At 48.7% G+C, this 18,005-nt stretch overlaps 1 protein-coding gene across 4 annotated transcripts in view; it reads left to right on the forward strand.

Annotated features, from left to right (window-relative positions):
• The window catches only part of bbs9 (Bardet-Biedl syndrome 9), a 177,104-nt gene that overhangs the window by 54,850 nt on the left and 104,249 nt on the right, over window positions 1-18,005 (forward strand). For all 4 annotated transcript variants that reach the window (XM_064343356.1, XM_064343375.1, XM_064343381.1 and 1 more), the window contains 3 exons: window positions 201-296; window positions 1,405-1,577; window positions 3,145-3,297. In XM_064343356.1, coding sequence (XP_064199426.1) covers window positions 201-296; window positions 1,405-1,577; window positions 3,145-3,297 — 422 coding nt within the window. The remainder of the gene's footprint in view (window positions 1-200; window positions 297-1,404; window positions 1,578-3,144; window positions 3,298-18,005) is intronic.

Consider the following 18,005-nt stretch of genomic DNA (forward strand, 5'->3'; position numbering starts at 1 on the left):
TCACCTTCCATGGCGTCCTGGCGGTAGATAAGGACTACAGGGAGGCCGTATCTCTGTCTGTCATCCTCTCTTGTAGATTTGTCAAAACAAGGCTGCGAGCACTCACCTTTTTCTGAGCAGGACAAGGGCGCTGAGGCCCGGCGGCTGAGCTAACCGTGCTGTGCTTCTCTTTCTCTTCCTCCTCTCCGGCCGTGGGAAAGACTTCCTGGAGAAGTCTGAGGACAGGGATGGGAACGCGTTGGCCTTCCAGCTCATAGCCGGCGCCAAAGTCACCGTGCTGGCCTCCAAGACGTCCCGTGAGTGAAGCACGCACACGCACCCGCACACACTCACACGCACACACACAGGCACACACACACCCGCACACAGACTCACACACACGCACCCGCACACAGACTCACGCACACGCACCCGCACACAGACTCACGCAGACGCACCCGCACACAGACTCACGCACACGCACCCGCACACAGACTCGCACGCACACGCACCCGCACACAGACTCACGCACACACGCAGGTACAACCTGTATGCAGAGACACATTTAGAGAGTAAAATGCATACAAATATCTTCATTACACATGCCTTGTAGTGTAATTTACTTTCCTGTAAAAGCCATAGGGTGCGTTTCACAGCATGTGGGTTGGAATTGTTTTTTTTTTTGTGCACCTTACAGAGCTAAACGCTTTTCTATCGCATGCATATCAGAGGCAGACGCTTCAGCCCCAAGTCCATTTGAATGTGTTAGAGACCAAGTAGGCAATAACCTCATCCCTTTCACTGTAATTCCTTACAAGGTAATACAGCATGAACAGGTGGCCTCTCCTTTCCTCCAGCTCGGCTTTAAAACCCAGACTGAAGCTTTGGGCCAAGAGCCTCTCTCTGGCACTGGAATGGAAGCGGCAGGAAGGAATATCATGCACACTTAACTCCAGCTTCAGCACAGCCATTTTCACTTTTCACTCACTGCTGGCATCGATTTACAGTCCAGATGTTCCTGCACTCTGCAGTACTCAGAGGTGATTGGTGACACAGATGACTACATGGTCCTCATGTGGGAGTGTGAATGCACTGGCAGGTTTCACCTGTTTTCTCTGAGTAATGGCTGATGGGTAATCCGTTTGACGTACCATTTCTGAAAAGGCCAGCCAGCTTTGATATGCAGGGAGATGTGAAATGAATAATAAAAGCGATGTCTGCTATTTCCATAGGAAATGATGAATGGTTTTTCTTTTTCTCCGAAAGCCTTTAAAACAAACCGGAATCAGAGGAATGGAAGTTAGTGAGTGACAACGAGCCAATAACGACCCTGTTCCCCTCTCTCTCTCTCTTTCAATCTTTCATTCTCTCTCTCTCTCTCTCTCTCTCTCTCTCACACACTCTCACACACACACACACACACAGAGCGCTACAGGATCCAGAGTGAGAGCTTTGAGGATATGTGGCTGGTGGCCAGTGAGCTGGTCCAGCGTTTTGACCGGCACTTCGCCAAGCAGGGAGTGAAAGACTTCCGCAACAGCTTCTCCGGCCCTCTCCCACTGTCCGAGTACTTCCAGGCTGTGGATCACCACTTTGAGGTGAGCTCGCCTTCCTCCTCCCATCCCCACACACCTCGCCTCACTGCAGCTCACACACACACACACACAGCACACTGCTCGCTGCACACCACACAGTCGCACACACCCACTCCGCACACACACACAGCACACACACACACACACTCACCTACGCATACACACACACAGACACACACACACACACACACTCGCTTGTGCATACACACACACACTCACCACACACTCACCTGTGCGCACACAGACACACACTCACTCACTCTCTCTCACACACACACACAAACATCTTCCTCTGCCTCTGTACCTGACACACCCCAGAGTAAGCCGTTAGAAGTCAAGGGCGCAGAACCCCCACAGAAAGTGACAGCTTCCCGCTAACAGGAGTAGCCATTGCAAAAGTCTGGCGGTGTGTCTGCATGCCGGAATGCCTGGGGGCTGTGTTCTGTCTGTCTCATCTCTAACCTCAGTATGGGAGTGGTGCAGACAGTCCTGTGTAATATGCATAAAACTGTCCCTGAGTGTCTACACCTGCTGTCTGCTGCTGTTACATAACAATGCTCAGTCAATAAGCAGTTGCTTAGACCTCCTTGTTTTCCTGTTTAAAAATGTCTTTTTTCCTCTTCATAAAGTTTTGTTTTTCATATATTTAATAGCCAGACCCATTATATAATGACACTATTATTTGCCCTTTCTTTTGTGTACTAATATATTACATAGAAAGGAAAGACGGGAGCCAGCACTCTTAATGAATAGATATAGATTATGAATGTCTACGCAACAAAATCATTTTCATTTTTATTCCTATTTGGACAAAGAGACAGACATGTCAATAGCAACTGCTTATTCAGAAAAGGGCCTCAAACAAGGTTCTAATATTAGGACTTTTAAGATGAAAAGAGTTATGAACTCCTGATATAGAAAAAAATAGCATTATAATGCAAAGAGTATTTTCCAACCATAACTGAGGCGATCAATCACATTCTCCTTTTATTTCTCGATGAAGCCGACCCCCACTCTGACATCACCGAGCACCTGACACATTTCAGAATCACTTTCACGAAGCAGAAAAAAAATGGAGCCCCTTTCCGTGCCAAATGAGGTTTTCAGAAGTATGTCCTCATCACTTTCACTGACGGTGTTGTGAATGGCGGTACTTCACAGCCGGTCCACATTCTGTTCACAAACAACCTCTGCCCTTCTGTGCCGCGCCATGTTCATGCCGAAAGGACGGAGACGGCCGGCCAGAACAGGCTGAAGTGTATTTCTCAGAACCCTTTCGTGGGTTGTTTTTTTCCCCTCCCTCCCTCGTCTCTGACATGTACCGAACGCTGGGCCCCTTGGCTGGCCGCGCGCGCGGCACACCTGATACGCTCTCGAGTGGAGAGCGGCTTTAACGTTCCCCGCAGCCCCTAATCCGCTCCATGTGTCAGATAAAAACCACACCCGAGCGCCAGGAGATGGAAAATCCGGCCTGGGACGCAACCAGACGGCCGCGTCCGGGAACGCCTCCCTCCCTGTCTGTCTGTCTGTCTGTCTGTCTGTCTGAATGTGGGGTTGTCTGTGCGCTCAGCTGCGGGTCAGCGCGGAGAAGTACCAGGACCTGCTGGCGGAGAGGGCGGTCCAGTTCCGGGCCATCCAGCGCCGGCTGCTGACGCGCTTCAAGGACAAGACCCCCGCCCCCCTGCAGAACCTGGACACGCTGATGGAGGGCACCTACAGACAGGTCTGTGCTTCAGCACTCACATACTGTAAGACATGTATATATTCACACACACACACACACACACACCTACGCAGAAGCACACGCAGACATACACACACACAGTTAACAGTGGAAGCTGTTCCACCCCGGGAAAGGAGGCACAGGCCACTGCTCCTTGAAATAAAAAAAGATCTTTGAACTATATAAATACAATAATACAATCAGTATTTTACAGCTATTTAGCTAGTTAGCTGCATTCAGATATTAGCCCCTGGTGGTTGTGGAAAGGATGTGAAACTGTGCTCACTCTGTTCTCTGTGGTATAATTTAAGATGTGCAAAAACTTGTCAGTTACACAAATACAGCCATTGTTACTTTATGATTTTCTATACGAATTCCCCCTGCCAGACCATGCCTCCTTAACATTCCAGCCCACCAGCCTTTACTTGTCCATAGTCACTGGTGTGAATGAATGAGCGCTCCACACAAATGTGTTTCGTACCTGTGAAAACCTGCTGCACAAATGACCACAGCGAGGAGGGTGTCTCTTTCTTGTACGCTTTATTTATTTCTTCCCTCCCTCTCTCTCTCTCTCTGTTTCTCGCTGTCTCTGTCTCTTTCTTCTCCCCAATCTGTCTCCTTTGGCTACACTGAACACAAGGTAATTATTGTTGGCCACAATGGTCTGATTTGAGGGTCTGTTCGTTCCATCTGAAAAGTGGTTTGAAGTAGAAAAAAGGAACCTAAAAATAAAAGTGCAGGGAGCTGAAGTGAGCAGATTGTAATTTTAGCTGTCACTTTTGGAGCAGAGCGCTGCCTCAAGGTCCGGTCTTGTTAAACGCGCTGCAGTGTCTGTCCCCTGTCCCACCCATATCCTCCAGTGCTGAGGTTGAGTGTGGAGTTTTTTTTTTTGGGGGGGGGTGGTGGTGTTCTTATTCCCTCCACTCCCCAGGACATGTCGTTTTGGGGTGCGAGGAAACTCAATCCTACGCCTGTTATTCAGCGTGGCCTGTGCAGAAACCGCAATGTGTACCGGTAGCAATGTTAAACAGCTGTGACTGAGCCCATCTCCTCCCCTGCACTTCTTCACACCTGTGTCTTTGTGCTGTGCTCTACTGTGCGCACAGAGCCAAACGCCATTCATTAACCCTGCGAAGCTGCTCGTGTGTGTGTGTGTGTGTGTGCGTGTGCGTGTGTGTGTGTGTGCTAAGTTTAGAGCTCAGAGAGGCTATGAGAGTTCGGTTCACTTTGAGCCTGGGACGCTGTGTCCCTGCGTCTGCATAAAGCTGAGGAGTGTTTTCTGATGCCCTACGCTTTTCAGCACTACAGTTAGCCAAATATGAGGAAATAATAAAAGCTCCAGTCGATGCTTCATGTGAATATGACATAGTGGTATTTTCCCCCCGTTCACCTTGCTGGTATGCAGTGCTTTTCCCCTTAAACCAGCCTGGGCCCCCTGTTGGCCCCGTTCTCATAACTCTCACTCTATCAGCGCCCAGAATGCCTTAATTGGGCTGATTGGTGTCCCGGCGGGTCGGTCCTGACACCTGTCCAGGCGTGAAGTGGGCTGTAGTGGGACCTGCTGCGGTGAAGTCAGGTCTCACATTTACCCTCCCCTCAACCCCTCGCCCCTCCTCTCTCTGCTAACTCTTTCTTTTACCACTGTCCTTCTCTTTGCGATCCCTCCTTGGTTTCTCTTCTCACCCCCCTTCTCTCTCTCCCTCTCTCTGTGTTCCCTCCTTTCTTTCAGTCTCACTTCTGCTTGCTCCTTCTCGTTTCCTTTCTTTTGTCCCTCTTCTCACCCCCCCTCACTTCTCCCCCCCTCTCCCTCTGTCAGCATCAGACACAGGTCAACGTGTGTAAGACCTGCTGAGTTTGCGACTGTGGCAGGTCCGGTGTCATATGCAACGTGTTGATTTATGAGGTCAGTGCTGTAATTGTTGATTTGATGGCGGTGGCAGCCTAAAGTCGCATTTTGCTTGGCCATTACAGCAGATGCAAGTTATTATGTCACCATTGTAAAACCAGTGGGGCGGAATTGCATTGACATTAACACACATGCAGTTGGAGTCCTATTGCTGCCAAAGCTCTTGTCAGGCTGTATCTCTCTGCTCGTAGTGTGATTCAAGCTGCTAAAGAAATTAGTTTTAGCATTACTCAGAGCTGCCATTAAAATCATTCATTCGATTTGTAGTTGGCTGCTTGTAGTAACTGTGGCCAGATTCATTGCAGAGATAGCCTTGTGTGTAGCTGTCATTCAGATCAAAGGAGGCATAGTCACACACATAGTAAGTTATCCTCTCATATACTTGGTCACACACTTGTACACATCAACACTCTAAATATATTTATGTGTCACACATACACACGCACACGCACCCACACTTTCTCTGTCACACACACACACCCACACACTTTCTCTCTCTGTCTCTCACACACACACACACACACACACTTGGAGCCCAGTAAGTGCGTACGCCCCCTCTGGCTGTGGCCTAATGAGATGCTTATCTCAGAGTTAGGCTCTTGTTTATCGTCACAGGCAGAGAGCGTTCTCCTCTCCTCCTCTCAGATGTGATGGTCCCCTGCCTTCGCTGTTTACAGCACGCCCCCTTTTGATCCGCCGCGCTAAGCGCTGCCCTCCTCCCCTAGCAGCTGCCTGCAGGAAGGGATGCTAAAGTCGTTAAACGCCGGACTCTGTAAAAGTCCCCCGCCACCGCGGAGCTGGGGTTCGGAGCGGAAGCGCTCTGTCTGCAGCTGACTGCGGAGTAACGCTTCAGACGACAGGATGTCAGACACACACGTGCCACCCTGAACCTGCCGCCCGCCCAAGGCCGGCAGTGACTGCGGACAGCAGGCTGAGGTCCGGAGAGGGGGACACGCATACATCCCTCTTCTTTTTCTGAAGCCCTGTCCCTGGGCGCCCGCCATTTTGGATCTAGAGTTTCCGCTCAGCGAGGGCTCTGCAGGCACGCGGCCGTGGCTCCTCCATCAGCAGCGACAGGCCCGCCTCTTCTGCTCCTCCCCGGCCTAATGCAGACGTATTAGACAAACGCATTACAGGGCAGGATATCAGAAAGGAGTATTAGACTGATGAATGCGAGCAGGAGGAGCTCGGACGATCAGATCTCCTTGCATCCTGTCCGCTTTACCGAAAGGATGTGGGATACTCTATACACAGTGTAATGTATACACACCATAATGGATAGTATTGATAGGTTTTAAACGTGATGTACATTTGAATTAATAATTAATAGTTGGGAAATGGTTTTCACGTCCGTAGGCAGCAAAACTGGCACAGCGATAAATCTCGTGCTTTTTTTAACCGTAGGATGGAGTGACATTTTTTTTTTTTCAATCTGCTCCTGACGTTGGCATAATTTTAGAAGTGGATACTACTGTAAGGCAGTGCTTTGTGGAAGTCATTGCTAGAGGTCTTTGATCAGCCCTTCCCAAACCAGCCAAGGGTCAGGTTAGTGGCTTGTGGAAAGGGCACATAAAGAAACGGTAAACAGACCTTCACGTGACCTTAAATAGTGGCTGTTTGTTGTTACTGATGAACAGAAACGTGTGTCTGGGGCGTGGGTCAGGCCCAGTTCAGCTCACACTGTGATTCTGTGAGGATCCCCTTCCTGTGCTCCACCCAAACAAACGGCTGGAGAGCCCTTCAGCGCGCCGAGCGTGGGGGTCGCCCGAGCCCGCGCCTAATGAAAGCCTTTCGGCCGCTCCGCCCGCGGCCTCGGAGACGGCGGCGTGGCGCGGGGGCACCGGGGCTGCGACTGAGACATGACCCCGTCGCCGAGTTACGGGAGCCCCGCCCGCCATAATCCGACTGAGCCCTCGGCGCTGGGGGGGTCAGGGTTCACGGATCAGACACTGCTCCCTGCTGGGGGCTGATGGGAAGCAGGCCCTCACGCACGCGGACACACGCGCTCACACACACACATATGCACACAAACACACACGCACACGCACGCACGCACACACACACAGACACATGCTCACACACACACACACACACAGACAGACACGCGCTCACACACACACACATGCACACAGACACGCACACACACACACACCCTCTGAGTAGACTTCCCCCTGACAGCACTAGATGTTTCTCCAGTGCTCTCTGCCATATGGATGTGCCTCATTTGTAAGCGCGTAAACAGCCAGGCTGGCACAGCGCAGATGATGGGAAAGCCAGTGATGCGCAGCACAGGCAGGAGATGCATCAGCTGACCTCGTCCATCCATCTCTCTCTCTCTCTCTCTCCCTCTCCCTCTCTCTTTCTCTTCTGTGCTTCCGTTTATTATTTATAGAGTAACCTTATCCCCCTTTGTGTGTGGCACGGGGCCTAGCCTGTGTGTGGCGGTGTCCCGGTGTTTGCCTCTGAGATGGCGTCCACACTGCTTGCTTGTCCCTCCTCTCTCTCTCTAGCTCTCCTCTGTCCTTCTCTCTCTCTAGCTCTCCTCTCTCGCTCTCCCTCTCCCCTTCTCTCTCTCTCTTTCTCTGTGCGGCACAGCACAGTTCTCCAGTCCTGCTCACCTCCCAGGGAGCTTTAGAGACAGGCCCAGGAGTTTCCCAAACAACAGGCTCATCTCCACTGAAATTCTTGGTCATGTACAAATTATATTACTGTATTTATAAGTTCTTACTGTACATACAGACAAGTACACACTGTTGAAAGATGATTTTCTTCTTGCACTGTTTGTAGTCCATCACTACCACTGTAAGGGAATCTGGTCTACGACTTTGACTTTATACTTTATTGTCCACACTTAGGTGGAATTTATTTTTTCGGCATCACATTAAAACGTACATACATTAAAAACTTAACCAATCACCATTCACATTTGAATCTCATTCAGCATTCTGACCTTCACATGACGAGCTAAAATTTATATACGGCTGCCTCATAGGTCTAGGATTCAGCACCATAAATAACACAGGTTTTTATTGCACATCACCCATAATGAATAATACATAAAAATCCAGTACAAAATTCAGTTGTATGTATTCATTTATGATACCTTTAATTACCTGAATTCAGTATGCAAATTGCATTTGGTATGCAATATATTTTTTTTAATGTTCTTGGTTGCCTTTGGTTGTCTGCATCTTCTTTCTGATAGAAGCAATTCAAAATAAAAATATAAAGGATTAGAAATGTAACTTAAACTGCTTACGGCTTTCTTGCAGATATTATCTGCTGTTTGCCAATGATCTTACTTGCCAGATTTATAATTCTCAACGACCTGCTTCTATTTTTCATGTTCAAATCAAGTTTATTTTAAATGTGCCATGTTACCATTGCCATGAGGACTTTCACTATCAAACAGCAGTGGAATGAATTTGCTGTGTTTTTCCTTTGTCAGTGTCAGAAGTCTGAGGTGGGGTGTCATTATGCTTAGGATGGCCCCTCAGTATAATTTACCGCTGCTTTGGCTCGTGTGGCAGCGTAGCAGTGCAGTCAGTTTATGTGCTTACTCCTGTACTACATGCCAGTAATGCTACAGAACGCTTCACTGCGCTCATTAAACCATCACCAGCGTGGACTGAGCAGGAGAAGTGCATTCGTTCAGTCTGAATTGGTTTATGTTGGACAGGGAATGGAAATGGAAGGAATGAAGGGAAGGCCATTAAAGTGTACATAAAACATCCAGGGTTGAGCAGCGCAGGGTTCCGGCGTGGCACCACGCCTCTACAGCTCTAATGAACGGGACCCGGGTCCGATTGGGTCAGAGGGCCGTACCACCCGACAGGAGAGAAGAGCTTAATGGAAGCTGACCTTTCTTACTTTCTGAGCGGAACACCGTTGCATCGCATTAAAGCAGTAAATTCCATTTGAGGGGTTTTGGGGGGGGGGGGGGGGAGGAGATATATCATAAACAGCACTGTCCAACATAGCTGCTGGAAATTCAGCCATGCAGTTTGGCGTGATTTCCAGCTTGTTTCATTGGCTCTTTGGTCCTGGGTGATGGATGGCGCTGGAGTTCATCTGCAGGGAGTTACACGCGATGCGCGCTGTACAGGATATCACGCAGCTATCGCGTCGGGGTTCCAGACGCATCCATCACGCCGGAGAATGCGCGCCGCCGCCGCCCGTCCTTTGTTTTATGGCCGCAATAACCGCAGCAGCCTTCCAGGAGATCTCTCTGCTGTTCGCATCAGCCAGGTGCCACGGCATGACCACACGCGGGAATCCACCAGGGCTCTCTGCTGGCCGTTTGCAGTCGGCCTGTATTTCAGTGCGTGACAGCCAGTCCCGTTTTTATTCCCCGCAACCTGCGAATTTAAGGAAGATCCCCATCTCCTCATGAGTATTGCACAACGCAAGCTTGCACTTGCTTGACCAAGCCATTCTTTTTTCCAGAACATCCAACCAGCTCTCTGGTTAGCGCTCAGGCGCTGTGTACAACGGCAAAGCCAGTTCCTTGGCTTTTGTTTTTGCCTTCGCTCACCGTGAGCCACGGAGCCTGATGCGTTGAGAAGGTTGAGCGGCAGCCCCGTCGCCCATTCCGCCAACGACCCGTACGCGATGAAACGTGGAAGCTGCCTTTCCATAAATATTTTTCCACACCGAAGGGAAAATACCCCCACTATTTCTCAAACCGCCCCTGAACGACAGCTTTCTTTCGGGTTCCCTTTAATTAGAGCAGTTCAAACGGAGAGGTGCCCGGGTGCAGATTGACGCTTTGTTATTTCTGCTGTTTGCCGGACTGAGCGTGCTGTAATGGATCCCTGAATGGGCCTGTAAACACTGCGCTCACTGTGTATCTGAGCCTGCTGCCTCATGGGCCAGCAGCCCTGGGCTCTCACATTCATCTGATGCGCTGCTGGGTAGCGAGCTTACACACTCATATCACTCACATATTTCCTCTCACTCTTTTTCTCTGTTTCTCTAATGCACTCTTTCACTCACTCAGTCACACACACAAACCAGGAGTTTTAAATTAAGGTAAATTTCCCTGCGAACAAGTGGCTTTCCAAATTTACTGGCTCTAAGCAGTGAAGTTTGACATTGCTTTTCAGGCGACAAGCCTATTCATAATTTGTAGTATAATTTGTGAGGATGTACTTCAGTAAGAGCAGATAAAAGTGTACTCTAAGCTAAAAGTGCCTGTGGTTAGGTTAATTTCAATCATTATTTTCTTTCTGTCTCAACAAGTAGCTGAGGGGTGCAATTCAGTCTGACTCGGCTAATAGTTTACTAGCTATTGAGGATCTTGGTGAAGTTGCTTAACAAGCATTGAGGTAAATGAATCCACCTACTGCTTTTCTCCAGCAAGGTAGCATTGTTTACCCAGTGTAATCTTGGCAGTCATCACTATTGTTTATGCTGTACTATAGCCTAAGTAATATAGATTTGGCTATTTTAATGACACACAGGGAACTTGCTTCGGACTTGCCAAATGGATGAACAACCTACATTTACGGCTATAACCTGACTGTAGGATGTCTGAGATGCCTGAGATTGATATTATGTCTGGAATTATGAAGAGCGTGCAGTTACTTGCTGAATGTGTATAATTCTGTAATGAGTGCATGTGTAGTCCCATGTTACTGTGCATCAAAGAGCTTTGCGAAGCATGTTATTCCAACTACAATTTCCATGATGTTTATTATAGCCAAGCCTACTTCTACCAAATAATTATAGGCAAGTGTTTTTTATGCATGTGTATGTACACACACTCACACACTCACAAACGCACACACACACACGCTTCCCTGTTGCCTGTTGTCAGAAATAGCAGCCTGGTAAGATATATAACATTTCAAGCACGCAACGTCTTCAGTCATGCTGATATTGTAATCTTCTTGGGATCTTCTCAAGTGAATTTCTCAACAGTCTGTTTTGGGAGATTATTTCAAATTTTTTATTTGTTTTCGGAATTTTGAAATCCACTGGTCCGCCGAAGATTCATTAACTTGGAAGGGGTTGGAGGACATTCCTGGGCCAGTAGGCCAGTTGAAATGTTGAATCCTAGGCACACCCTCTTTCACATGCATACACACACACATACATACACACACAGGGAGAACAGGAATGGGATCCTACAGTATGAGGGCCTGCAGGAGGCCATTGAGCAGAACACCCCCTAAAGGCACAGACGACCCCCCTGTGGGGATGAGGGCATGGGGTACATGCCTTCCCGATCCCCAGCTGAGGGCGAGGTGCTCGACGGGACCATGCTAGGAGCCTGGAGCTGTTGCTGGGGGGTCCCCCTCCAGTGTGCCACGGCAAGACAGATGGGGCAGAGCACACTGCATGTATCTGTACTAGGGAGGACCTCCCTCTGTTTAAGACTGAATACAATGCCCAATTCATTTTACTACTCTTCTCCCAGTGCCTCCAATCCATACTACTACCTTCCCAGTCACATACACGAACGCACACAGGCCCACACACACACACACACACACACACACACACACAAAAACACACTGCATGTGTCTGTACTAGTGGATCTTCCTCTGTTTAAGACGGAATACAATGCCCAATTCATGCTACTTCTGTTCTCCCAGTGCCCTCAATCCACAGTACTACCTGCCCATTCTCTCACACACACGTGCACAGAAACACACATGCACATGGACACACACAGACGTTCACACATGCAACCACGTATACACGTGCGCGTGGAGCGATTGAGTTCTCGTCTCACGTGCACACGGATGAGGAGGTTCACGGGTTCCCTCTTTCCAGCTAGAGCTCACGTGTCCTCAGAATGGTGGGAAAACCGGCTGAGAAGCCAGCCCCGGAGTCTGCTGGAGGCGGTGATGGCATCGTACTGTGATGCTCCTCTACGTCCCCCTCCTGTGCACACTGTTTCAAGCCCCAAATTAAACGAAAAATGTAATATCTCAACTTAATAAGAGGGATTACAGAATAACAATGGGACCTCGGGGTGGGGGCTAATCTGATTAGATTAGCCACTCTGATGTCAGTTTGATTAGGATTTCAGTTGGAAATGGTGCGTTAGCTCCGGAGCTGACCTTTCGTCCGTAGCCCAAAGCCATTAGTGGGAGGCCAATGGGATTATAGCGTCCGCCAATTAAAGTGCCGACACTGCCCTTCTGAGAGCCATCCATCCGCTGGACGGGACCGTGTTTTTCCAGGGGCAGGAGCCACAGGCCGTCACCCCGCTCGCCTGACCTTCCCACAGTCTCAAACCCTCCCTCACACATCTGTATACCCGATCAGAGCTCACTGCAAGCCCCTGAACCAACCAGGCCCTGACTCACACTCTTGTCTGCCCAATAGGGGCTCACTGCTTGCTGGAGAACCAACCCTCACTCGCTCATGCATCTTCCAATTGCACTGTAGTCAGTTTCGACATTTTGTTTGCATATTTATCTGCGGTAGCAAGATGGCCACCCATGCCAAGAAATGTACAGCCATATTGGCCCTTAAATACTCATGCTGCGGCTCTTCTTGTTTCACATTTCAGCCTATTCAGTCTCGCCTAGTCTCCTCTGAAGGCCGTTTAAATCTGGTCCTGACAAAAAGCGTTTTGTCTTGCAGAAATGGCTGTGATTGAGCCCTTAAGTGGCCCTGCTGTGTCCTCCAGCCCCTGGAGCACCCAAAGCTGACCTCAGCCCCAGGCCTGGCAGCCTGTGTGTTTGTTCACGCTTAGCTAGCTCCCAGTTTTCCATGGCGCAGCCCCGCTTCTAATCCTGGCAACTTTATTAGGGGATTTCAAAGGTTCGGAGGAAATGGGCTGATAGGTGCAGTTATTTTAAAAGGGGGAAGAAAAAAAAGAGGAGGGGCCAGGGGCTTTTACTCTGCCCAGTGAGGCGAGCGTTGCCATGGAGTCGCCACGGTGCCTGTTTGTACTGTCAGGATGAAGACCCCCGGTGGTGTTTGCAGGACAGTGGCCAATGGCATTGTGAGATGGGTAGGTTTAGCTGAGATGTCTACTGTATGCTTTTCTTTAATAAAATAAATAAAAAGCCACTTTGATACGTGACCCCACCCTTGCCCTACAACTGACTCACAACTTCACAGAAAGCTCTTTTTTTACGCTCCACCTTCTCATTTAGCTGTCGTCTGACAGACTGAGCAAAACCCGTTATGGAATGTGAATAGATATACCTGTCTGCATGGGGGAGGGCAATTAGCTGAAGGAATTCATTCGCTCCCTCCAAAAAACAAATCTTTAAGGTTTTGAAATTAAAAATAGCTGGAGTTATTATATGACTTAATCATAGTACTTTGCAGCTACATCTGACAGTTCTTTTAGCTGCATCGTCTGTATGGCAGCAGGGATGTTAATCTGATTATATAGTAATATAAAATTGTATTTTACAGGCCAAATCCCAGTGTGCGGGTATTATCACTGTCTGAGATGGAGTGCCTTTATTCCCTGAGATTACATATTTTAGGTGTGTTTTTTTGCGATTAACTGTGGGGTAACTAAATGTTTACAAATGTTGTCTGTCTGAGTCTGTCAGCCTGAGGGCCTTCTACACCTTTGTGGTGAGACAAAAAGAGAGTTGCGCACAAAGTGTGCTGAAACTAGGCACAGATACGCTTCCATTCCTCCATAAATCACTTTTACTTTTGTTTTTATGGGTGGCATTAGCATATTTAAAGGGCCTTTCCAGGGAGTTGTGGTACGGATCGCGTGTCGTCTGACAGGAAAAGGCCTTCTGAAGGGCGTCTTGTCCTTTGGTTCAGGAGGCATTTCGTCTCCCTCCTTTTTTGCGAACCGGCGTTTAGTTTTTTTTGTTTGTGTTCGTTCTCTCTCCGCGTGCGTCGCGTCGCACCCCGTCCTCCGCACCTGTGGGGAGATCAAACTCGAAGGTGGACACCCCCCCACCCCCCCCAGCCCTCTCTGAAGTGTGGGCTTCCTGTTATTTTAGTAAATTCTGTGATGAAGTGCTTCAGCATGCAGGCTCATCCTCTTTAAGGAATTTTTAGGAATACAGAGATGAGGTGAACAGGTGTCCAGACCGTCTGAGGGACGTCTTTGGGCACGATATCCCATTTTAACTGAACCAGAATCATTATGCATTCTGTTACCATTATTCATTCTGCTACTCTGCCAGAGAGAGGGAGAGACAGAGACAGAGAGTAATGGAGACAACCCTTAAGTAAAGACTGTGCTAAAGAATAATAAACTCCTGTATCAAGCTTGTGTGAATGACCCGACGCGGTGCCTGTCCCGAGCCCTCTCAACCACCTACTCAAAAAGACTGGTGTGTATAACTGAGATAATGCGTGTCGTTTATGGGCTGCATGTGATCAGTGTTCTGAGGGGAAGGGATGTTTGGCTCTTCACAATCCAGCACTGTGCCACAGTCTACTGCCAGAGGCTGCATGAGGCCAGAGTTGCCCTGGTTTCTGTGGTACCAATGGAAAATGAGCGATGAGGCGCAGCACCAACCTGGTCAAAGCACGGTCACGGTAATGTTCCTCAGCGCCGTTCCGCTGCCTGCAGACTGTGTTCTGGCGGTCGCGTGGGGGTGGAGGTGATTCAGAGGGAGGGCTGAGAGTCCAGTCTCGTCACTGCAGAGGAAAACAGCCTTCCTGGGGTTTAAGGCTGCGTATTTTGGCCGTCTCTCCCCCAGTCCTTTACTGCCATACCTTGTAGGGGAAAAAGCAGATTTGTATGGTTTTCAGTGAGGAACCATGAATAGACCTGCTGATGTTCCCCAGTGAGGGTCCCAGCCGTTTTGTAAGTTGGCTGCCCAGCGGTTGGGTGGTGAATAGGGAAGTGTTGCTGAGGAGACCGTAGTGCTTATTGCATTTCAACCGATGCTAACATTACAAAATACTTCTTCACGCGAACAGAATGACAGCTGGGGACTTGTGCACTTCTTGCAGGGTGTGTGTGTGTGTGAGAGAGAGAACATTGCCCCACATGTGGGAATTCTCTTTTATGTACTTTTAGTCCTCAGCTGGTATCCCTGTGAATAGACCTGGCTAGATAAACTTCCCCTCTGACGCCAGTGTCCTTTTGGGCGATGCAACGTCGACAAATGGGGCTCTGTCTCTTTCTTTGTATGTGTGTATGTGCTCATGTGTATGCGTGCATCTGTGCGTGTATGTGTGTGTCTGTGTGTGTGCGCGCACGCGTGTGTGTGTGTGTGTGTGTGTGTGTGCGCGAGTGTGTGTAAATGACGAAAGAAAAAACATTGAATGAGCCAAGCCGCCAAAGGGATTAAAACCCTGCATGAAGCCCGCTTTGCGACTTGAATGATTACTTTCCCAAGCGCTTTCTCTAAAGTCAACATGTCCTCTACTGCACCTTTGCAGAGGGGGGGTGAGAAAGCCCTTCCGCTGCGCCAGTGGAGGGAACAATGGGGAGTTTTATAAGATTACACGTATTTACTCTGTAATTAGAATCTCTGTATGGCCAAGGCCGCTGCCTCAGTGGCAAATTGAGGATATTTATCTTGTTGCCGTAAATTTTGACCCTTTTTCTAACCAAGCGTGGCTGTTCAAAAGAGACTATTCAAAGTGTTTTTTTTTTTTTCCTGTGGGGGCAGGGGGTGGAGAGAAAGCCAAACACACGACACGGGAGCAAACAGGGCGCATTTTAGTACGGGGACGGTGTGCGGGGCTGCGGCGGGAACAATGCTTGCACTGTGACTCTGGGCCAGATTAGCATTCTGAAAAGCGTGTGAAGCTCAGATCATTGGCGAAGGCAGAGTTGAGAGTTGGGGGGAGTGGGGGGGGGGGGGCATGTGTGGGCCCGGTGTGAACCTCCTACACCCTTACACCCCCCCCCCCTCCCCCCACCCCCCCACCACAGCGCATAGCCAACAAGAAGCGGCTGTTTGATGCAGTCCAGATCAGCTGGCCTTCCTGGGAAGGGATGCTGGACCCAGGTCAGTTTGCAGCCAAGGGAGGAAGGAAGTGTAAAGGGGGGGGCCACTACTTCTTAATGAATCAAGATCAAACCGATAAGAACCAGGCCAGAGACCAGTAGGTTCAGACCTCACAGCTAATCATGCAGGCTTCCCAGCTCCAGATCTTCAGTAGATCTTCTTATTACCTGAAAGATTTCTGACCACTGCGATTGCAGACTATGTTTGTCTTTGAGAAATTTTATTGTCTTTCATTCTGTTTGTCCAGATCGTAAAAGAGTTACCTTTCCTTTTCCAGCAGTTATGTTGATGTAACTCTCGCACACGGGCACACTCACACATGCACACACACACAAAGATAAATGGAGGGCCTTGTTTCACAGTTTTCAGAAGCAACAGGCAGGTTTTAATTACATGTTCTCTATCAATCCAATCCTTCAAAAATCTTTGTAATCTGCAAAAGTATATGTGTACCGGTACTTCTGTTTGGTTTGTTGAAGTGGAAAATTCCCAAGAAATGATTCCCTGCCCTAGCGTTCTAATGGAAGTGTTTTGTATGTGTGTGTTTTGTATGTGTGTGTGTGTGTGTAAATATTATGTGCATTTATTTCTGTATGCTCCATTTTCCCAATAGAATCTCATCAGTCAAAAGGTTCGGCATTCATATAGATGTCTGACCAGTATGCGCTTTATATATTTTTCCCAATCGAGGCTGCACTGTGTTGGCTATTGCATGCCGCTGTAGAATTACCAGCGTAAACACATTTCAGGAGGTCAGGAAAATGTTAAACTGGTCCATTTTCAGGAAATGTGATAGCATCCTAAGTACGCCATGTAAGTCATACTAAGTCATTACAGTGCAGTGGGGGAAGTAGCCTGGGTTTGTGCTTCTAATAAATGTGCGGCACTGGCTTCGTCCAAATGCCTCCCTTCAGTATATTTGATTTAACTTGCCAGCCTAATGAATTCCCCTCCATTTGGCCGTGCCCACAAACATTTTTATACATAAATAAGCCTATTAAAGCGATGGCATTCACCCTCTCGGTTCCTGCGATGCACTCAGGGAAATTGCCTCAGAATCCCCCTTTTTTTCTTTTTGCGACCCTCCCTGCTTAAGACTCTACGTGCGTGTGTGCGTGCGTGTGTTACATACCCCGCTGGCAAAGAGTGCTGCTGTCTCACACTGCTGGGTGGCTCATCCTGCTAAGGCACTGTTCCAGTGGTTGTGCCCCAGGGTCTGGTGTCGGCTCCAGACCGTTGCGGCGCTGTCTGTAGCCAGTAGCACCAGCAGGGAGACGCATAATCAGCTATAGCATCGTTCAGAGAAGAAGGGTTCGCTGGGCGGCATGTGTCCCGTTGCACAAGCTACCTGCATACGCCGCAGGTGAACTGAACTCCTGCAACACGGTGACTGTGTAAACAGTGGTGGACTGTGGAGTGTAAAGAAGCAGCAGAAGATGGCTTTTCTGAACACTGTCTCCTGAGTTATCAGAGGACTTTGCAGTGAGACTAGCTTGTGAAGGCAATTTCACATTACAGATACAGAAAGAAGGGACTGAAAAGAAAAAGAAGTGGGTTTCACTCCCCTCCCTTTTCATGAGATGACGGGGTGAGGCAGTGGAGGCCACAGCCTAAAATATTAAGTAAATATTTAAATATTTATGTTCTTGCATAAATGCCAGTGATTTATTTTTTTATTTTTTTTTGCCTATACTATAACTAACAAGAATTTGGATGCGTAGAGCAACTCAGTGAGTGACTTGGTGCATATTCTCTCAGGGAGCCCCACTTTCCCTTCACTCGTAAAATAGCGAAAACATATTTATAACTCTCAGGTCTACTGGAAATGGTGTAGATAGCACAGAGTTGTCAGTGTTCAACAGTAGTACCAGTTTTTTTTCCCCCTATGGTGG

Source organism: Anguilla rostrata, chromosome 1 (genome assembly GCF_018555375.3).
Source record: "Anguilla rostrata isolate EN2019 chromosome 1, ASM1855537v3, whole genome shotgun sequence".
Classification (NCBI taxonomy): Eukaryota; Metazoa; Chordata; class Actinopteri; order Anguilliformes; family Anguillidae; genus Anguilla; species Anguilla rostrata.